This window comes from Pongo pygmaeus, chromosome 13 (genome assembly GCF_028885625.2).
Source record: "Pongo pygmaeus isolate AG05252 chromosome 13, NHGRI_mPonPyg2-v2.0_pri, whole genome shotgun sequence".
Taxonomy (NCBI): domain Eukaryota; kingdom Metazoa; phylum Chordata; class Mammalia; order Primates; family Hominidae; genus Pongo; species Pongo pygmaeus.
Window position 1 is genome coordinate 115,700,828 of NC_072386.2, and position 23,334 is coordinate 115,724,161.

At 38.9% G+C, this 23,334-nt stretch overlaps 1 protein-coding gene across 7 annotated transcripts in view; it reads right to left on the minus strand.

The window, feature by feature from the left end:
• SCAI (suppressor of cancer cell invasion) overlaps positions 1–23,334 on the minus strand; it is a 193,076-nt gene that overhangs the window by 94,713 nt on the left and 75,029 nt on the right. For 4 of the 7 annotated variants that reach the window (XR_010123425.1, XR_008504460.2, XR_008504461.2 and 1 more), the window contains exons 3-4: positions 20,194–20,262; positions 10,062–10,193 (exon numbers count right to left, since the gene is read on the minus strand). Coding sequence is in view for 3 of the 7 variants with exons in the window: in XM_054500081.2 (XP_054356056.1) it covers positions 10,062–10,193; positions 20,194–20,262 (201 nt within the window). In the remaining 4 variants the exon portion in view is untranslated. The remainder of the gene's footprint in view (positions 1–10,061; positions 10,194–20,193; positions 20,263–23,334) is intronic. The other 3 variants (XR_010123426.1, XM_054500083.2, XM_063650322.1) reach the window with 1 other exon arrangement.

The window sequence follows — 23,334 nt, forward strand, 5'->3', positions numbered from 1 at the left end:
ATTCTTAGAGTCAAACATTTGTCTGTGTTTGGAATTCTTACTCCTAAATTGAGGAAAAACTTCTCAGAAGTAGCACTTCTGAAATTACAATCTATCACATTAACATAGGCTATGACTTTATCTGGCAAAGCTTTGTTTTTCTCATCTGTAGAACCAAGATAATAGACACTGATGACATTGTTTTGAGGATTTAATGAATTCTTCGGGGTTCTTAACATATCTTTTTAATTTTCTCTCTATACGCCTCCTGAAGAATCTTAAAAACTAACCACTATTGAATGTGGTTAAAAGTCAACACTTTTACACTGCTGGTGGGAATGTAAACTAGTACAACCACTATGGAAAACAGTGTGGAGATTCCTTAAATGACTAAAAGTAAAACTACCATTTGATCCAGCAATCCCACTACTGGGTATCTACCCAGAGAAAAAGAAGTTATTTATATAAAAAAGATACATGCACACACATGGTTATAATGGCACAATTTGCAATTGCAAAAATATGGAACCAGCCCAAGTGCCCATCAATCAACAAGTGGATAAAGAAATTGTGATATATATATATATATATACACACACACACACACACACATCTATACATATATATACACATATATGAGATAGGCCATAAAAGGAATGAAATAATGGCATTTGCAGCAACCTGGAAGGAATTGGAGACCATTATTCTAAGTTAAGTAACTCACGAATGGAAAACCAAACATCATGTGTTCTCAGTCATAGGTGGAAGCTAAGGTATGAGGATACAAAGACAAGAATGACACATGGATTTTGGGGACTCTCGCGAAAGGGTAGGAGGGGTGTGAGGAACAAGACTACACATTGGGTACAGTGTATACTGCTTGGGTGATGGGTGCACCAAAATCTCACAAATCACCACTAAAGAACTTATTCATGTAACCAAACACACCTGTTCCCCAAAAACCTACTGAAATTAAAAAAAAAACAAACAAAAACTAACTACAACTACCTCTCCCCTAACCAATTCCCGATCCAGCTTCTACCAGCAACTTTAAAGGGGAAGATGCTCTATGTTTCTAGTAAGACCTGACAAGATATTAGAGGGAGCTAACATATAAGACCTGGTTATACTGACTTTGATAGAATATATTATATTATAATAGAATATATTCATCTATTTTATTGTTTAATATTTTAGTATAGCATTTAAATAGCTAATTTTCTAGATTCTGGGGAAAAGGTGACAGCATAGTATTGAATCTATTCAGATACCTTCCCAACACAGGCAGAACAAACAGAAAATAAAGCAAAACCCACTGGTAACATTTCAATAAAACCAAGGGTTATAGGCTGAATTGTTATTCCCAAAACTCGTACATTGAAGCTCTAACTCCCAGTATCTCAAAATTTCACTGTATCTGGAGATAGGGCCTTTAAAGAGGTAATTAAAAAGAAGCCTTTAGGGAAGGTTTTAATACAATATGAGTTGCGTCCTTAGAAGAAGACATTAGGACATACAAAGAGGCGCCAGGGCACAAATGCATGCAAAGATGACCATGTGAGGGCACAGGAAGGAAGCATCCATCTGCAATCCAAGGACAGAGGGCTCAGAACAAACTGAACCTGCTGACACCTTGATCTTGGACTTCCGGCCTCCAGAACTGTGAGAAAATGCATTTCTGTTGTTTAAGCTACTCAGTCTATGGCACCTCGTTATGGCAGCCATAGCAAACTGATACAGTAATATGGTAACCATCAAATCCCAGGTGGCTGGAGACAAATTACCAACAGCCAAAAGACCTGCAAGCTATTAGCATCTATGCTGGAGGAGACAAAGAAAGCAAAACTGGGAACATCTTATGGACCAGTGAAGAAGACAACCCGAAAATAGCCAATATGGATTCACCAGAAAGCACAGTCGGCCATTATGAGAACAGAAACTAAAACTGGGAGGAATTTTGCCTGAGCAACAGCCACACATGGCTACTAAGCACTTGAGTGTAGTTAATCTTAACCGAAATGTATGTTAAGTATAAAATACTGTGTTTCAAAGACTTAGTATAAAAAACAATGTAAAATATCACTAATTTTTCTCTATTGATTTATGATGAAGTAGAATATTTTTGATTTATCGGATCAAATATTATTAAAATTAATTTCACTTGTTTCTTTTTAGTTTTTAATGTGGCTAGAAAATTTAAAATAACATTTGTGGCTTATATTAAATTTCTATTGGTCAATGATTTTCTTTTCCTTTTTTTTTTTTTTTTTTTTTTGAGATGGAATTTCACTCTTGTTGCCCAGGCTAGAATGCAATGGCGTGATCTCGGCTCACGGTAACCTCTGCTGCTCAGGTTCAAGCAATTCTCCTGCCTCAGATTCTCAAGTAGCTGGGATTACAGGCGTGCGCCACCATGCCCAGCTAATTTTGTATTTTTAGTAGAGATGGGGTTTCACCATGTTGGTCAGGCTGGGCTCGAATTCCTAACCTCAAGTGATCCACCCACCTCAGCCTCCCAAAGTGCTGGGATTACAGGCAAGAGCCACTATGCCCAGCCTAGTGAATCAATGATTTTCAAGAGCAGGTGATCAAGATACCTACTGTACTCTGGTGGCAGTCTACCTCAAAGGCAAGTCCAATTCTTTTGGTGGTAAGCCATATAAAATGACAGCCTATATCACAAGCTTGTACAGACAGTTTAGGGTATAATCTCTAAAATAACATGGTTATTTATTTCAATAACAATAAACTTGCCATTACCAGTTTGCAGAACTAGCCTCTAAGAGAATATTAATTTTCTGAAGAAGGAGAAGGGGAAGAGGGAGGAAAGAAGAAAAGAGAAGAAGAAGAAGAAAAGGGCAGGGGAGGGGAAGAAGGGGTCAATGGAACAAACTGTTAATTTCTCAGTTGTCCTCTTTAGGAAAAAGGGAATCCTAAAAACAGGCTTCTAAAGGAAGCATTATAGAAACTTTCTTTCTTAAGTTGAATACTGGGAGCACATTTATTTATTTATTTATTTATTTTTATTTTTATTTTATTTTATTTTTGGAGATGGAGTTTCGCTCTTGTTGTCCAGGCTGGAGGCAATGGTGCGATCTCGGCTCACCACAACATCCGCCTCCCAGGTTCAAGCAATTCTCCTTCCTCAGCCTCCCAAGTAGCTGGGATTACAGGCATGTGACACCACGCCCGGCTACTTTTGTATTTTTAGTAGAGATGGGGTTTCTCTATGTTGGTCAGACTGGTCTCGAACTCCTGACCTCATGTGATCTGCCTGTCTCAGCCTCCCAAAGTGCTGGGATTACAGGCGTGAGCCACAGCGCCTGGCCAGGAGCATATTTAATAAAAATAATTTCTGGAATTATTTTAAGACTAGTACACTTCACTTTGGGGCACCTCCCAATTAAAAATATACATATACACACACACTCACACTATATATACTATTATATGTACTATAATAATAATATTATATATACTATCAGTGGCCTCCAAGCCTTCCTTGGCTTTGTGTATTTGCTCCTCTGGAGTCAAATAACTAGCGACTTGGAGGCCTCTGCTTTTGCAAAACACTGCAAGTTAGGGATATCACTGATAGACACAGCTGTGTTTCTCAAATACATGTCTCGAGATACTGCCTTATATAATCCCACTAAGTATTCCATTCTGCTTCGACAGTCTTAGTCACCATGGCAACCGGAACTCTGCAAGCACTTGGGCTTTTGATCATTTTCTGACAGTATTCAAAGCTTTTTCTAACATTATTCTCACTTCATTACTATTGCAACTACATGCAAGAGCCATTATATGCGAAACATCATTCATTTCATCCAATTCTTATTTTTCTGGATTATGTTTTCTTACACAGTGAGTGGAAAGAAGAGATAAACTATTATGCACATATTATAAGAAGGTATTTTCAGTTGAGAAAAATACTCCATTAAGATATTCACAGCTGGGAAAATGAAAGGCTCTGACAACTTAGATGAACAGCTTAATATAATGTGGAAAGACACACCTCCAAGAGTAAAAAGAGAATTTATTATATCCCAAATGAGACATGATACAAAAATCTGAAACCTTTCATGCACTGAAACGCCCTTTTCACTCTACTCATAATGAGTTAAAAAGTCCAAGTAACAGGGAACACAACAGGGGAGGTTTCTGAGGTGCTGTGTGTGCTACTTCTTCATCTGAATACAAGTCACATGGATGTATTCAGTTTCTTAAAAACACACTTAAAGCATGTGCACTTTTCCGCAGTCAATTATACTTCAGTAGTAAGTTTAATACACAGTACATGAATTAAAAAAAGAAAAGCATGTTAGAACATGTGGAAAAGGAGAAAAAAAAAAGACAAGCACTAACAGTGAAAAGAATGCTAGACGGAAAGGGCTTAATATTAAAAACTGACACTATTCCAGCTGGATCCCACTTCATTCCATTTCCCCAAATGCCAATGCTGGTCTAGACCACTACCAATACATTTCTTGTTCTCTATAAGGACCATGGACCTACTCAGACCAATTTAAATAAGGGGGTGGGGGTGGGCGCAGGGGGATAGCAACCAAAAAAACCTCATAATTATTCCAAAATAAATCTTGTCCCTTTCTAAAAAAATGCTCATAAAGCAACATCAACACTCGAAAGAAAAGAGGTTTCTGATTGACATAACTCAAAGATCTTCTTTACACAGGAAACAGGGAGAGTAGTGTAGACAAGAATGCCAATACACACCTCCAACCCACCACCACAGGGAACTTTAAGGAAGGCCTACAAAACTGATACAGACAGCCCTTTATAATCAAGGTCTAATATTGAACAAAGAACACTTTTTTCTCTTTTCTTTTTATAAAAGGGACAAGGTCTCACTGCATTGCCCAGGCTGGAGTACAGTGGCATAACATAGCTCATTGCAGCTTCAAACCCCTGGGCTCAAGTGATCCTCCCACCTCAGCCTCCCAAGTTGCTGGGACACACCACCACACCCAGCTAATTTTTAAATTTTTGGTAGATGGAGTCTTCCTATGTCGCCAGGCTGGTCTGGAGCTCTTGGCTTCAAGTGATTCTCCTGCCTTGGCCTCCCAAAATGCTGGGATTACAGGTATCAGCCACTGCTCCTGGAGATACTTTCGTTTATATAAACAAAAAAAAGGAAACAATACGGCTGCTATACCGGACAACCACATCTCTCTCAAACAAAAATCCAAAAGCATTCAGAGAAGATACATAGTTTGCTCACCACAGACCTATTTTTGTATAAATAATTATGGCTTATTTATTTATTTATTTATTTATTTATTTATTTATTTAGAGAGAGTCTTGCTCTGTCACCCAGGCTGGAGTGCAGCGGCATGATCTCAGCTCACAGCAACATCCGCCTCCCAGCTTCAAGCGATTCTCCCGTCTCAGCCTCCCGAGTAGCTGAGATTACAGGTGCGTGCCACCATGCCTGGCTAATTTTTGTATTTTCAGTAGAGACGGGGTTTCACCATGTTGGCCAGGCTGGTCTCGAATTCCTGACCTCAGGTGATCTGCCCGCCTCAGTCTCCCAAAGTGCTGGGATTATAGGCGTGAGCCACCGTGCCCAGCCAATTATAGCTTATTTAAATTGAAGAGGGTCATTCAATAAAACACTGAAAATATATCCGCGGTATATTTGCTTATCCACTCTTCCACGTGACAGATCAAAACTTATCATTATTAGTATTGTAAAATTTTAAAACAGCACCTTAGAAAGATATGACTCCATACCTGAGATATAAGATTTATATTTTAAAATAGCTCAAAGAGTAGATTTAAAATGTTCCCAACACAAATAAATGATAAATGTTTGAAGTGATGGATATCCCAAATCCATAATGTGATCATTACAATGGTATGTATGTATCAAAATATCACATGTACCCCATACATATGTAAAATTATTATGTATCAAATTTTAAAAAGAAAAAATGAAAAATATGCAATAATCAAAACAATTGGAAACGTTTTTCTGATTTAAAAAGTAACATAAAACTAACATCCTATTCCATACACAAAAATTAACTCAAAATGGGCTGGGCATGGTGGCTCATGCCTGTAATCCCAGAACTTTGGGAGGCCAAGGCAGGCGGATCACTTGAGGTTAGGAGTTCAAGACCAGCCTGGCCAACATGGTGAAATCCCGTTTCTACTAAAAAGAATACAGTGTGGTGACACCAACTACTAGAGAGGCTAAGGCAGGAGAACTGCTTGAACCCGGGAGGCAGAGGCTGCACTGAGCTGAGATCATGCCACTGCACTCCAGCCTGGGTGACAGAGCAAGCCTCCACCTCAAAAAAATTAATTAAAATAAAAAGAACTCAAAATGGATCACGGACCTAAACGTAAGAGCTAAAACTATAAAACTCTTAGAAGAAAACATGGGAGTAAATTTTCACGACCTTAAGTTAGGCAACGATTTCTTAGATACAATACCAAAAGTACAAGCAATGAAAGAAAAGAATGACAAGTTTAACTTTATTAAAATTAAAAACATTTGTGCTTCAAAGTATATCATTAAGAAAGTAAAAGACATGCCAGGCGCGGTGGCTCATGCCTGTAATCCCAGCACTTTGAGAGGTCGAGGCAGGTGGATCACCTGAGGTCAGGAGTTCTAGACCAGCCTGGCCAACATGGTGAAATCCCGTTTCTACTAAAAATACAAAAATTAGCCGGGCATGGTGGTAGGCACCTGTAATCCCAGCTACTCGGGGTAGGGGGGCAGTGGGTGCCCAGGCAAGAGAATCGCTTGAACCCAGGAGGCGGAGGTTGCAGTGAGCGAGATCGCGCCATCACACTCCAGCCTGGGGGACAAGAGCAAAACTTCATCTCAAAAAAAAAAAAAAGAAAGTAAAAGACAATCCACAGAATAAGAGAATATATATTTGCAAATCATACATCTTACAAGGGACTTGTATCCAGAATATATAAACAATTATAAATTAATAATTTTAAAAATAATTCAATTTTTTAACTGGTCAAAGAATTGGAACAGATACTTTTCCAAAGAAGAAACAGAAATTGCTAACAAGCACATAAAAAGATGCCCAAGATTAGGGAAATTCAAATCAAAACCACCAAGAGACACCATTTACATCCAGCAGGATGTCTATAATCAAAAAGACAGAAAATAATAAGTGTTGATGAGAATGAGGAGAAACTAGAACACATTACTGGTGATGAGGCCACTTTGGAAAGCAGTTTGGCAGGTCCAAAAAAGGTTAAACACAGAATTACCATATGACCCAGGAATTCTACTCCTTGGTATACGGCCAAGAGAATCGTAATCCCAGCACTTTGGGAGGCCGAGGCAGGTGGATCACCTGAGGTCAGGAGTTCGAGACCAGCCTGGCCAACATGGTGAAACCTGTCTCTACCAAAAATACAAAAATTAGTTGGGCGTGGTATCAGGCACCTGTAATTTCAGCTACTCGGGAGGCTGAGGCAGGAAAATTGCTTGAACCTAGGAGGTGGAGGTTGCAGTGAGCCAAAATCGTGTCATTGCACTCCAGCCCAGACGACAACAGCAACACTCCATCTCAAAAAACAGGAAAACCTATGCTCACATAAAAACTTGTATACAAATGTTCACAGGACTATTATTCTTGATAGCCAAAAAACTCAAATGTCTATCAACTGATGAGTGGACAAATTGTGATAAATCCTTACAATGGAATATTAATCCTAATAAAAGTAGTGATATGTGCTATAACACAGATGAACCTCAAAAACATTATGTTAACAAGAGAAGTCCACGATAGAAGACCACATATTGTATGATTCCAATTATTTAATATATAAAATATCCAAAATAGGTAAATCCATAGAGACAAAAAGTAGATAGTGGTTGTCAGGGGTTAGGGTTTGGAAGAATGTAGAATCACTGCTAATAGGAACCGGATTTCTTTTGGGGGTGATTAAAATGATCTAAAATTAAACTGTAGTAACAGCTGCACAACTCTGCAAACATACCAAACTTTTCAACTGTAAACTTTGAATGGGCAAATTTTATTGTATATAAATATAGCTCCATAAAACTGTCTCAAAAAAAGGAGTCCAAGCTATTATGTCAGTGTTTTAAGTTTGAGAGCCCATGTGCCAGAAGTTACACAAGGGATTTAAATGCAAGCTTTTGAATGCCTTCCTACCTTTAAATCTATACTCCCTTTAAGATTTTATTTTTATTTTTTCGTTAAGGGTCTTGCTCTGTCACCCAGGCTGGAGTGCAGTGGTGTGATCACAGCTCACTGAAGCCTCGATCTCCTGGGCTTGAGCAATCCTCTCGCCTCAGTCTCCCGAGCAGCTGTGACTTGAGGCACTTGCCACCACATCCAGCTAAGTTTTTCATGTTTTTGTAGAGACGAGGTTTCACCATGTTGCCCAGGCTCACCTCAAACTCCTGGGCTCAAGTGATCCTCCCACCTCAGCCTCCCGAAGTTCTGGGATTACGGGCGTGAGCCACCGCGCCTGGCCTCTTTTAACTTTTTACTTACTTAATTTCAACAGGCACACATATATGTGGGAAACAGGTTCACTAGATGTGCTAAAGCTGAGGCTAGCTGTGAGCAGAAGTTTGCCGTGGGTTTTGTTTTTTTGTAATTTCCTCAGAGTAATTGAGGGCAGGGACTGTTAGCTTTATCTCTGAATTTTCGTACCCAATACAGAATGTGGTACATACTGGGTGCCAATTAAATGTTGAAGAAAAAAAATATAGCTGGAAGGCAAAGAGAAAAAAAAAAAAGTCTAAGTATGCAAATTTAAGAGGTTTAAAATAATCCATTACAGGAAAACAAAAGATTTAAACTCCAGGCATACCAAGGAAAACTTCTGAATTAAAATAGTGAAAGAAAATATTCTTTAAAAAGACACAATTAATTTATAAAGCCAAAGAAAAACATGATCTCAAACATCTCCTCTGCAGCATAAAATAGGAAGCAGCAGAGTGCAGGAGTTAAGAATACTGCCTTTGGAATCCTCCATTTAACAAATATTCACAAAGCCTTTACAATGTGCAAGACATGGGCTTAAAAACTAGAGAAACAGTGACAAACAGGGGCTGCTCTTAGGGACATTTCATTTTAATGCAGGAGAGACATAATAAGCAAGTAAATAATATTAGGAGTGGTAAGTGTCATGCAGCAAATCAAATGAATATAGGAAAAAGAGAATGATTAAAACAGCAGCTTTAGACAGAATGGTATTTGAAAAATTCACATAATTTTTTTAAAAGACAAATTATCTGGTTTAAAAATAAACCCTGCCAGTATATGTCCAAACCTGGGGATGTATAACACAACTGTAAAATGTAAGATAAAAAGATTGCATTTTTATCCATAAATAAACCATAAATTAAAATAACTTAGTATCTTTACAATCACTCCTTCCTATATAAATTTTCAAAAATAAAACCTGTTTATCCCTAGGATTTTACCTATTGTATGAATTTTCTTCTAACTGATACTAAGCTAATGAAGCTTTAGGTCTGAAGTCAGTGAATATCCTAAAACTCTCAAGAACTGAAATATAGGTTAAATCATAAATAGCATGGTTTATAACACCTCATCATTACTTTTTCTACCCACCCCCGACCATCACCACCCCGATCTGGTAGACAAAGGTAACCATCATTACTTTAGGCACAGACATTTCATCCCAGAAAACAAATAAAGAATAAAAGAAACAAGCAAGTAAACGAATTACAAAAATGCAATAGGAGGCTCCACATTCAATTGCACATGCATTTTTAGGCTCCTCAGACCTCAACACCCTAATGTGCAAAACCAGATTAAGATCAGATCTGGTGTGAGTAATGTACACAAAACCATCTCACAAAATAGCTCTTTTTAACTTGACTAAAACAGTGTAAGTTATCCTTTTTTTCCTATTGTTTTTTTATCTAAGAATTTTAAAAATGATGTCAAAGAAAAAATCATGATCACTCTAATACAGAAATTTATATGACATTCTACCCATAATTTTTGGGAACTTACCACGCATCAGCCAGAAAAAAAACAAATGCAGAACTAAAGAAAAGTTCAAAACACCAAGAGTCCACTCACCTTAACCCATTGAACAGTTGCTTAGATTTATCCAGAAGATAACAAAAATCTGTAACTGTTTTCCTCTCTCCCTGTGGGATATCATCTTCAGCACCTCCAGAGGACATGATTTCTTTAAGAGCAAATTCAGTCCTGTAAGAAAACATATGTTCATTCATCCAGTAGGTAAAAATAAAAATAGAAAAAAACCTTAGTTATATCATCTGATAGTATTTTTTATCCAAGACAGATATAGAATTCTTCTGATTACAATCAAATCACAAAGATATAATTTAAGTGTAAGATACTGTAAGAAAATAGATCATCTCAGTCGGGCACGGTGGCTTACACCTGTAATCCCAGCACTTTGGGAGGCCAAGGTGGATGGATCACCTGAGGTCAGGAGTTCGAGACCAGCCTGGCCAACATGGAGAAAGCCTGTCTCTACTAAAAATACAAAAATTAGCCGGCCGTGGTGGTGGGCGCCTGCAGTCCCAGCTACTCAGGAGGCTGAGGCAACAGAATTGCTTGATCCAGGGAGGCGGAGGTTGCAGTGAGCCAAGACGTGCCATTGCACTCCAGCCTGGGTGACAGAGCAAGATGCCGTCTCAAAAAACAAAACAAAAAAAAAAAATAAAGAAAATAGATCATCTCCTATCACTGGTATGGATGAAAATTGGAACCATATTAGAAAGCAATTTTTATAATATCTTTTCATCTAATAAATATTATTTGAATGCCTGTTATGTTCTAGGCATTCCTCTACATGGTTAACAATCTAAAAATATTGATTTATTTGTCCACTTGATCCATTCTATAAATCCTTCTGGAAAATGATCCCACAAATGGGAAAACACTTTATCCGTATATTTATTTTAGTATCACAACATTTAAAAATTGAAAACAACCTAAAGGCCCCAAAGACGAAAATGGTTAGGAATACTGACCACTGCACTCTACCCACAATCACTAACTTACAACTCTGTTTAAGAAGGTGAGGCAATGGTATGAGTACACTTCAATATAAAAGGGATATAAAATCACACACACACACATACACACACAGACGTATATTAAAACTATATTGAATTGAAACTGTCTCCACTTGTAATAAATTTCATAAACCTGCCATGTAAAAACAGAAAACAACAGTAAGTTGTCAGACAGTATGTACAATACAAACCTAAATTTTAAAAACTGATTTGTGTTTACACACAGACAGAAATTCCCGAAACAACATAGGAAAATTTGGTCCTGGTGTAGGATGTAAAAATAGGCAGACAAAATATAGTCACTGAAATAATGTGATACAATTGGTGAAATAATGAATTTTAATAGATGGACTGAAGAACAGAAAGGATACAGTTGAACAAATTAATAAGCTAAAATATCAGATTTGGGGTACTCTGCCAAAAGACAGTAGAAAGAGATAAAATATATAAAAGAAAAAGCAAGAGATAAGATAGAGAAATGAGGGAAATCAACTGCCACACAAGAGCTTACACAGGAGAGAAAAACACAAATGAGAGTGAAGAAATATTTGCAGAAATAATGACTAAATTTCCCAGAATTAGAGAAAATGTAACACCTAAAATTGAAAGGACTCAAAGAATGTCAAAATAATCCCACAGCTAGAACCATTAAAGTAAAACTTAGGAAATCAGAATTCTTTTCCCTTCCTGAAAAATTCACTCTTACAGCCACCAAGTGGGTATCCACATCACAGGGTACCTGCATGGGTGTTGGAATATAAGCTATGTGAGGAGGCCATTTGCAGGCAGAGCCAGCTTGCACGGGATGTTGAAGGCCAAGTGTGGTGAGGAGGGCACCCATGAGGGTGGAGGACTGGCAGGGAAAGTAGGAGCCTGAGCACAGTGACAGCACCTCCACATAGAAGGGTTCAAAGCAGCAATGGGAGATTTGCTATATAGAGAGGGAAGGATCAAATAAGATCTATTAAGGACAGGTACAGTGGCTCACGCCTGTAATCCCAGCACTTTGGGAGGCAGAAGCAGGAGGATCACTTGAGGCTAGGAGTTTGAGAGCTGCCTGGGCAACACAATGAGACCCTGTCTCTACAAAAAATTTAAAAATTAGCCAGATGTGGTGGCAGATGCCTACTCAGCTACCTCAGCTACTCAGGAGGCTGAGGCAGGAGAATCGACTGAGGCCAGCAGTTCAAGGGTGCAGAGAGCTAGGATCCCTCCACTGTACTTCAGCCTGAGTGACAGAACGAGACCCCATTTCTTAAAAAAAAAAAAAAAATCCTTTTTCAAAAAAGATTTATTAAAGACAATGGGACCCAGAGTTCTCACTTGGCAGAGAAGGGAGATGCAAATATGGAAATGGAAAAAGTTAGAATGAACTCTGTGGATTGAAACTGGGCCAGGTGCAGTGGCTCATGCCTGTAATCCCAGCACTCTGGGAGGCCAAGGTGGGCGGATCATTTGAGGTCAGGAGTTTGAGACCAGCCTGGGCAACATGGTGAAACTCGTCTCCACCAAAAATTACAAAAATTAGCCCAGCATGGTGGGGTGCGCCTGCAGTCCCCAGCTACTTGGGAGGCTGAGGCAGGAGAATCACTTGAATCCAGGAGGCAGAGGTTGAGGTGAACTGAGATCATGCCACTGTACTTCAGCCTGGGTGACAGAACGAGACTCCGTTTCAAAAAAAATAAACTGTAAGTATGAGTGAACTAATGGATTTCTGAAGACATGGACATACATGCATGGTGTGTGTGTCTACATAAGCACACACAGATGCATACTCCCTAGCTCTGTAATTCTATCTACTGAGAGCGCCTTGGAGCAGTGATCATCTTCCCTCCCCAGTGGTATGAACGTTTCTAGCACCTAGCTCTTGGCCTCTAATACCATTCTCCAATAAAAGGAACCAGACATCTCTGGAGAATTGTAATTCACTAATTACAGCACAGGGGTGAAAAAGTACACGATGAATGTGGAATATCTTGCGGTAGTAAGAAAGAAAGTGCTCAAGGAATGCTAAAGAATGTCAAAAAGACATAGGATCAAGCTGGCCAAACAGGAGATCCCACTGGCCAAACAGGGTAATTTCAGCATCAATACCAATAGTAATAGCAAGGGATTATAACCTACTGAACAAAATAAGAAATCATGAATCAATATAGATATAAATAAATGAGTGAATAAATGGAAAGTGTGGTAGTGAATGGGATAGTTTCAGAATACTTCCCCCATAAACTACACATTACTTCCAAGGGAAAAAGTAACTTCACAGCAGTAAAACCCAGCAGACACTGCCTTGATCAAATGATCAAAGTGAACATCATTAGTGATCAGACAAATCAAAGTCCCATGCGATGAGAAGTATTGTTCCTGTCAAAGATCTGTAGCCTGAGTCTAATCATGAGGAAACAGACAAAACCAAGTTGGGGGACATTCTACAAAATAACCAACCTGTAATCTTCAAAAATGTCAAGTACTTTCCTTCAAAGAAAAGGGAAAACTGAGGTATAACGCCTGATTCTCTCCTGGATCCTTCTGCTGTAAAGGATGTTATTGAGACAACTGGTAAGGCCTGAATGCGGTCTAAAGACTAGACAGGAGTAAATTTCAATGTTAATAAGAAAAATGTTCAACCACCAATGATGAATTGGTGAACAAAATACAAACATAGTAAAATACAGTAACAAAATACAAACCTAATGCAGCAAAATGAGCACATTAAAACTACACTAATTACAGCAGTTGAATATGCACTGAAACCAGCATAGTTGCTAGAGGCAGTGTAAATTAGTTCAAACCCATGAGTTTCCCTGAATGTATGAGGGGACATTAAATGGTCATTCTATTAGATCTATCAATTACACTTCAGAAAATTTATCCTGAGGTTAACTGTCATTACTGGTAAATTACTCATAACACAAGAACTAGTGAAGAATCACTAGCATCTGACATTCTTCAAAATCTATCTTTCCAGTCTTACCTTCCACTAGCACACACATACCTATTCTCCGACCACAATGAAATACTTGAAAGCCTCTGAACAAATCCTACTCTTATACAGCATCATGATTTACATGCTATTCCCCTGGCCTATTTTGTACACCTACCAAATTTATATTCATAGCTGAAGACAGCATTCAAACGACAACTTTTCAGTAAAACTTTCCTTGAAAATCTAAATCTCTCCCTGGCACCTACTTCTGATCAAGTCAGTAGGGGCTTCTTCAGTTACTTCACAAAGAATTAAACAAATATAACAATTATTTGTTTTTTGAAAAGTCTATCTCACCATCTAGACACACATTGTCCAAAAGTGTAGTCATTAGCCATTTGTCACTATTTGGCACTTGAAACATGGCTACTCTGAATTGAGATGTGCAGTAAATGTGAGGTGTAAGTGTAAAATATGCCAGGTTTAGAAGGCTTAGTATGAAAAAAAAAAAAAGCATGGCAGATAGTGAAAGAAAACTGATAAAGACATATGGCAACATAAAGATGGCATTAATATGTAATCCTAGCAAAAGCATTGTTTGTGGAGATAATTCTCAGCAGACATCTTCAGAGTGGCATATTTCTTCAAAGTAGTTCCAACTGTCTTGCAAACAGCCAGGTATTCTGAATATATAATCAAAAAGATCATCATATATATTTTTAAATCTTTCAGTGTGCTAGTGATATGGTTTGGCCCACCCAAATCTCAACTTGAATTGTAAATCCCAGAATTCCCATGTGTTGTGGGAGGGAACCAGGGGGAGGTAAATGAATCATGGGGCCATCTTTCCCATGTTATTCTCATGATAGTAAGTCTCACGAGATCTGATGGTTTTATCAGGGGTGTCCGCTTTTGCTTCCTCCTCATTTTCTCTTGCCACTGCCATGTAAGAAGCACATTTCGCCTCCTATCATGATTCTGAGGCCTCCCCAGCCATGTGGACCTATAAGTCCAATTAAACCTCTTTTTCTTCCCAGTCTCAGGTATGTCTTTATGAGTAGCATGAAAATGGACTAATACAGCTAGGTTGCAAAAGACAAATAGTTTGTGTTTCATGACTTTCTCAGTGTTCCTATTCAAGTATTTCATAAATATACCATCCTTCCTTGTAGCTGGTACTTATCACATTCTACTCTAATATTACAGAAACCTGTGCCTCATGTCATACCAGATTATAAAGTCCTTGGCCAGGCACGGTGGCTCACGCCTGTAATCCCAGCACTTTGGGAGGCTGAGGCAGGCAGATCATGAGGTCAGGAGATCGAGACCATCCTGGGTAACACGATGAAACCCCGTCTCTACTAAAAATACAAAAAATTAGCTGGGCGTGGTGGCGGGCACCTGTAGTCCCAGCTACTCTGGAGGCTGAGGCAGGAAAATGGCATGAACCCAGGAGGCGGAGCTTGTAATGAGCAGAGATCGTGCAACTGCACTACAGCCTGGGCCATACAGCGAGACTCCGTCTCAAAAAAAAAAAAGTCCTTAAGGGCTAAACCCATGTTACATTTATTCTTGCTCTTCAACTAAACCTCCAATAGAACTTCAAATACCTCAAGTATTTATTTCAGTCTTATGAATTGAAATGGATTATGGTAATAGTTTTGGACAAAGTAATATAAAACCTAAACTTAAAAAAATATGGTTCAAGGCTGGGCCCGGTGGCTCACGCCTGTAATCCCAACACTTGGGAGGCTGAGAAGGGCAGATCACTTGAATCCAGAAGTTAGAGATCAGCCTAGGCAACACAGTGAAACCCTGACTCTACAAAAAAATGCAAAAGCTAGCCAGGCATGGTGGCACATACCTGTGGTCCCAGCTACTCAGGAGACTGATGTGGGAAGACTGCTTGAGCACAGGGGTTTGAGGTAGCAGTGAGCTATAACAGTGTCACTGCACACCACTGGAGGCAACAGAGCAAGACCCAGCCCAAAATGAAAGAAATGAAACAAAGAAAAGAAAAGAAAAAAATATATATGGAATTCATCACCAGCAGAACAGAAGGAAAAGAAGAGTGTCCTTTAAGTAAAAGGAAAATAATCAAAAAAAGAAACGTAGAGATATAGGAAAAAAATATAGAGCAAGGGTAAAGGAAATGTATGGGTAAATATAAGCAAATATTGACATTATAAAACGAAGATATGCATGTGTTTTACAGAAGAATGGAAAAAAATGTTAGTCTATTAATTGAAAGGGGAATAAATGGAGTTAAAGTTTGCTGAGGTCCTTGCATTATTCTGAAAGTGACAAAAATAATAATTTATACTAAATTTTAAGTCAGGAAAGCATGCCTTAATCTCTAGATTTTTTTTTTTTTTTTTTTGGAGACAGGGTCTCGCTATGTTGCCCAGGCTGGTGTGCAGTGGCATGATCATGGCTCACTGCAACCTCCACTTCCCAGGCTCAAGCCATCCTCCCATCTCAACCTCTTGCGTAGCTGGGTCTCCAGGCGCACCACCATGCTCGGCTAAATTTTTGTATTTTTTTATAGAGACATGGTCTCCCCATGTTGCCCAGGTTGGTCTCAAACTCATGGACTCAACTAATCCTCCTGCCTCAGCCTCCCAAAGTGCTAGATTTATAGGCATGGGCCACTGTGCCCAGCCCAGTCTCTATATTAAAATCTTAAAAAAAAAAAAAAAAAAGCAGGCTGGGCGCAGTGGCTCATGCCTGTAATCTCAGCACTTTGGGAGGCCAAAGTGGGCAGATCACGAGGTCAAAGGAGTTCGAGACCAGCCTGACCAATATGGTGAAACCCCATCTCTACTAAAAATACAAAAATTAGCCGGGTGTGGTGGCACACGCCTGTAATCCCAGCTACTCAGGAGGCTGAGGTAGGAGAATCGCTTGAATCTGGGAGGCGGGGGTTGCAGCGAGCCAAAATTGCAAAAAACAAACAAACAAACAAAAAAAGGCCGGGTGCAGGGGCTCACACCTGTAATCCCAGCACTTTGGGAGGCTAAGATGGGTGGATCATGAGGTCAGGAGATCAAGACCAGCCTGGCCAACATGGTGAAACCCTGTCTCTACTAAAAATACAAAAATTAGCTGGGCATAGTGGCACGTGCCTGTAATCCCAGCTACTTGGGAGGCTGAGGCAAGAGAATCACTTGAACCAGGGAGTAGGAGGTTGCGGTAAGTCCAGATGGCACCAGTGCACTCCAGCCTGGTGTCAGAGTGAGACTCCATCTCAAAAAAAAAAAAAAAAAAAAAAAAAGGTAAAACACTGTATAAGTACTAATGAAGTCAAACAATAGAATGGTTTTAATTATAACCCCCCACCCCACCCCAGAAAAACGCAAGATTAGGCCCAGCGCGGTAGCTCACGCCTGTAATCCCAGCATTTTGGGAGGCTGAGGTGGGCGGATCACTTGGATTGGGAGTTCGAGACCAGCCTGGCCAACATGGCAAAACCTCATCTCTATTAAAAATACAAAAATTAGATAGGCATGGTGGCACACACCTGTAATCCCAGCCACTCAGAAGTGAAGGTTGCAGTGAGCCAAGATCGCACCACTGCACTCTAGCCTAGGTGACAGAGTGAGAATCAATCTCAAAGGAGGGAAAAAAAAAAAAAGAATGAATATAGAAAAGACAGGACAAATGGAAGGCAAAGAGTGTAACAGTAAAATTAAAACACAATATGTCAGTAGCTACAATATATTTTAATGAACTAAGTAATAAAATTTAATGATGAAGTCTATCAGATTGGATTTAAGAAAAAAAAACTGATACACGAGTAAAAGATTGAAAAAGGTTGAAAGTCAAAGTATGGAAAATACATACCTTGAAACATCAACCAAAAGGGAGGAAGTGTAGCTACGCTATTATCAGGCGACACTGACTTTAAGTCCCCCCCCCAAAAAAAAAAAAATCAATATAGATGAGAAGAATATTCCCTAGTGACAAAGTGTTCAATTCAATATATCCCTTTTATCTTTTTTTTTTTTTTTTTTTTTTGAGACAGAGTTTCACTCTTATCACCCAGGCTGAAGTGCAATGGCGGGATCTTGGCTTACTGCAACCTCCATCTCCCAGGTTCAAGTGATTTTCCTGCCTCAGCCTCCCAAGTAGCTGGGATTACAGACATGCACCACCATGCCCAGCTAAGTTTTGTATTTTTAGTAGAGACGGGGTTTCACCATATTGGCCAGGCTGGTCTTGAACTCTGGACCTCAGGTTATCCCCCTGCCTCGGCCTCCCAAAGTGCTGGAATTACAGGCGTGAGCCACCGCGCCCAGCCAATTCAATATATTTCTAAAAATCATATGCACCTAATAACATAGCCTCAAAATATATAAACAAAACTGGATAAAACTAAACAAAGAAACAGACAAATCCACAATCATAATGGGAAATTTTAGAACATATCCCTCAGTAACAAAAGAATCATAAAAAAAGACTAACGATAGTAGGATTTTTAAAATCCCCATTAATAAAGTTGACCTAACTGAAATACAGAGAACCACACATCTACAAACTGCAGAATATGTCTTTTTTATTCACATACCCATGGAGCAATCATAAAGACCAATTCTAGACGGGTGCTGTGGTTCAAATTAATTAATTAATTAATTAATACTAATTCTCATACTCCATCTCAAATAAATAAGTAAATAAATACTAATTCTATGCTAGATATAAACCAAGTCCCTACATGTCACAAATAATTAAAATTACAGTATGCCTTCTGACCACACTGCAAGTTAAGTGAGAAATCAATAGCCAAAATATTACTAAAAAAATTCTCAGCTGGGCACAGTGGCTCATACCTGTAATCTCAGCACTTTGGGAGGCTGAGGTGGGCAGATCACCTGGGGTCAGGAGTTTGAGACCAGACTGGCCAACATAGTGAAATCCCATCTCTACTAAAAATACAAAAATTAGCTGGGCATGGGGGTGAGTGCCTGTAATCTCAGCTACTTGGGAGGCTGAGGCAGGAAAATCACTTGAACCCAGGAGGCGGAGGTTGCAGTGAGCCAAGATCGTGCCACTGCACTCTACCCTGGGCGACAGAGTGGAACTCCATCTCAAAAAAAAAAAAAAAAAAAAAAAAAATTCGCATGTTTGGAAATTAAGAAATATCCATGTAAATAATTCACGGGTCAAAAAACATCATAATGAAAAGTAGAAAACATTCTGAACTGATTCACAATGAAAATTAAAGCTTAAAGATACAGATAATTCTATGCTTAGAGAGAAATGGCTGGCCTTTAAACACATACATTTAAAAAGAGGTTAGGAAATGAACAGCCAATAAGAGCAGCCAATTAAATCCAAAGAAAATAGAGGGCAATAAACTTACACAGATGAAATTAATTAAATAAGAAACACAACAAAGTCAACAAAATAAAGTTAGTTCTTTAAGAAGACTAATAAAACCCTGGCAAGAATAACCCACGGGGAGAAAACAACAACAACAGAGAATAACTAATATCAAGAATGAAAAAAAAGGAGTATCACTGCTGAAAACAAAAAGATCACGAAAGGAATATTATAAATAACTTAATGGCATCAACGTGAACATTTAAGTAAAACAAACATTGAGAAAAACACTTTTTGCTAAATCTGATACAGAAAGAAATTTTGAAGAGTTTTAGATCTACTAAAAAATTGACAGCCTAATTGAAAGCCTACCCACAATGAAAACTCCACACCCAGGTTGTTTCACTGGCAAATTTATAAAAAACATCTAAAGAAGACAAAAGAAAAAGAGGCAATCTTACATAAACTCTTACAGAATAGAGAAGAAGGAACATTCCTCAGCTCATTTTATGACACCAACATAATTTTGATACCAAACCCTAACAGGGATATTATAAGAAAGCAAAATTACAGGCCATTCTCACTAATGAGTATAGATGCAAATATACGAAGCCAAATGTTAGCAAGTCCAATTCAGCAATATATAAAAAGGACATGACAAAATTGGACTTATTTTAGGAATGTAAAGTTGGTTTGATATTTGAAAATCAATCACTGTAATTTATCACACAAGTAGAATGAAGGACAAAAATCATACTACCATTGCTCAACAGATGCACAACTCACATTTGGTAAAATTTAACATTGGCTCACAATTAAGAAAAAGAAACCAACTCAGCAAACTAGGAATAGAAAGCAAGCTTCATTAATTTTATAAAGGAGATGTATTTTAAAACTATAGCAAAAATCATACTTTTCAGTGAAATGTTGATATCTTTCCCCTTGAGATTGTGAATGACTGCTATCACCAGAACCTCTGATACTGTATTGAATAAAGAAAAAAAGAAAACAAAAAAGATATAAGCTGTTATTATTTGTACATAACATGAACATTTCCATAGAAATTTCAAAAGAATCTATATGTAATTATCAGAACTAACCAATGAGTTTAGCAAAGTTTCTGGATAAAAGGTCAACACATATAAAGGTTAAGTATATTTCTATATTCCCAAGAACAAAGAAAAAATTTTTAAATCAATTTAGTGTAGCCTAAGTGTACAGTGATTCTAAAATCTACAGAAGTATATGGTCATGTCCTAGGCCTTCACATTCACTCACCACTTGCTCACTGACTCACCCACAGCAACTTCCAGTCCTGCAGGCTCCATTCATGGTAAGTGCCCTGATAGTTATACCATTTTTTATTTTATTTATTTATTTTTATTTTTATTTTTTTGAGATGGAGTCTCGCTGTATCTCCCAGGCTGGAGTGCAGTGGCACGATCTCGGCTCACTGCAAACTCTGCCTCCCGGGTTCACACCATTCTCCTGCCTCAGCCTCCTGAGTAGCTGGGACTACAGGCGCCCGCCACCGTGCCTGGCTAATTTTTTGTATTTTTAGTAGAGACGGGGTTTCACCGTGTTATCCAGGATGGTCTTGATCTCCTGACCTCGTGATCCGCCTGCCTCGGCCTCCCAAAGTGCTGGGATTACAGGTGTGAGCCACTGCACCCGGCCTATTTATTTTTTTTAAAGATGCACCTGTGCTTGGAACCATTTTTTAACCTCTTACATTGTGTTTTTACTGCACCATTTCTATGTTTAGATATGTTTGGATATACAAGTACTTAACATTGTATAATTGCTAACAGTATTCAGTACAGTTTCATGCTGTACAGGTTTGCAGCCCAGGAGCAACAGGCTATACCATGAAGCCTAGGTATGTAGGAAGGCTATACCATCTAGTTTGTGTAAGTACCCTCTATGATATTTGCACAACAAAATTGTCTCATGACACATTTCTCAGAACATATCCCTGTTGTTAAGCAACACGACTGTATATATAAATTATGTGGGGAGATTGGAAATCTATAAACAAGATCAATTCAACAGACACTTGTGGGAAGCACATGGGTAAACATATCACAAGAAGAGAAGTAGAGACAAAGGAAAAAGAACATATATTTTAATGGGTTGAATTGTGTCCCCCTTAAAAGATATGTTGAAGTCCTAACTTCTGGTACCTGTGAATGGGACAGGACCTTCTTTGGAAAGAGGGGTTTTGCAGATGTAATTACGGCCTAAGTTAAGATGACGTCATGCTGGAGTAGAGTGGGCCCTGAACACAATGTGACTGCTGTCCTTAAAGAGCAGAGGAGACACAAAGACAGACACACACAGGGAAGGGAGAGTGCCATGTGAAGACAGACAAGAGGGAAGGCAGCCACGTGAAGACGGAGGCAGAGATCAAAATCACACAGCTGCAAGCCAAGGAACGCCAAGGATTACTGGCAACCATCAGAAGCCGGGAGAGAGGCCTGGAACAGATTTCCCTTCTGAGCCGCTAAGAAGGAACCAATTCTGCAACCACTTAATTTTGGATTCTGGCCTCCTGAACTATGAAAGCATACATTTCTGTTGTTTTAAGCCATCCAGCTTGTCATTTCTCATTTTGGTCTTAATTTGCATTTCTCTGACAACTAATGAAGTTCAATACCCTTTCATTTCTTACAGCAGGCCTGGGAAACTAATACATAGATACATAACACATCAATAGAGTCCTTACACAGATTACAAAATGGACAAACAAGCAAAACAACAACGAGCGGGGACAACTGCTCAAAGACGTGTTTTGCTGAGTAAAGAAAATTTGGCAAATTATTGACCTGCCTTGTTGATAATTACTTTTTATAGGAAGTTTCTGACAAAGCAACAAGAAAAACTGCCTCTCTGGATTGAATTCTGAGTAAGTGGTTGGTAATATGAAAGTTTGAAAGAAATCTTGAGAGAAAATAATGTTAAGTCTGCATTACATTATACCAACATGCATAAAGTGGAGTCATAACGGCAGTGGAAAGGGCCCTGGCATAACCCAAAAGCCCGAGTATTTCTGTTGCTAACACTTACTAGTTATGTGATTTTAACCAAAAATAACTTTAGTTAACACTCTGATTGCAAGTTTTTAATCCAGCAAAACAAGAAGTTTACAAGCCAGGCATGGTGGCTCACACCTGTAATCCTAGCACTTTGGGAGGCCAAGGTAGGAGGATCGCTTGAGGCTAGATGTTCAAGACTAACCTGGGCAACAAAGCAAGACCCCATCTCTACAAAAATTTAAAAATTAGCCAGGCATGATGGCATGAACCTGTAGTCCCAGCTACTCGGGAAGCTGAGGCAGGAGGATCCCTTGAGCCCAGGAGTTTGAGGTTACAGTGAGCTGACTGAGCCACCACACTCCAACCTGAGTGACAGAGTGAGATCCTGTCTGAAAAACAACAACAACAAAAAAAAAACAAAATAAAACAAAAAACAAAGAGGTGGGGCATGGTGGCTTATGCCTCTAATCCCAGCACTTTGGCAGCCCAAGGCAGACAGACTGCTTGAAGCCAGGAGCTCAAGACCAGCCTGAATAACATGGCAAAACCCCATCTTGATTATTTTCTAAATTTTTTAAATAAAAAAATTAAAAATAAATGTACACTTGGCTTGCTTACCTCAGATACCTGTTGTGAAGATAAAAATAAGGTTTCAGCTGTAAAATCAGTTTGAAAACACTACATAATATATAATATCACCATCATTATTATTCCGCAGTTAGTGATGTTTCAAAAACATAAGGAACAACTCTGTGATCAGACTGAAAAGGTAAACAGGCAGAGAAAAGAAAGGAAGTACATAGGAAAGAAAATCAAAATATAACAAAAAATTTGACCAGGTGCGGTGGCTCACGCCTATAATCCCAGCACTTTGGGAGGCCAAGGCGGTTGGAAAACTTGTGGTCAGGAGTTCAAGACCAACCTGGTTAACATGGTGAAACTCCTGCCTCTACTAAAAATACAAAAAATTAGCCAGGCGTGGTGGCACGCACCTGTAACCCCAGCTACTCGGGAGACTG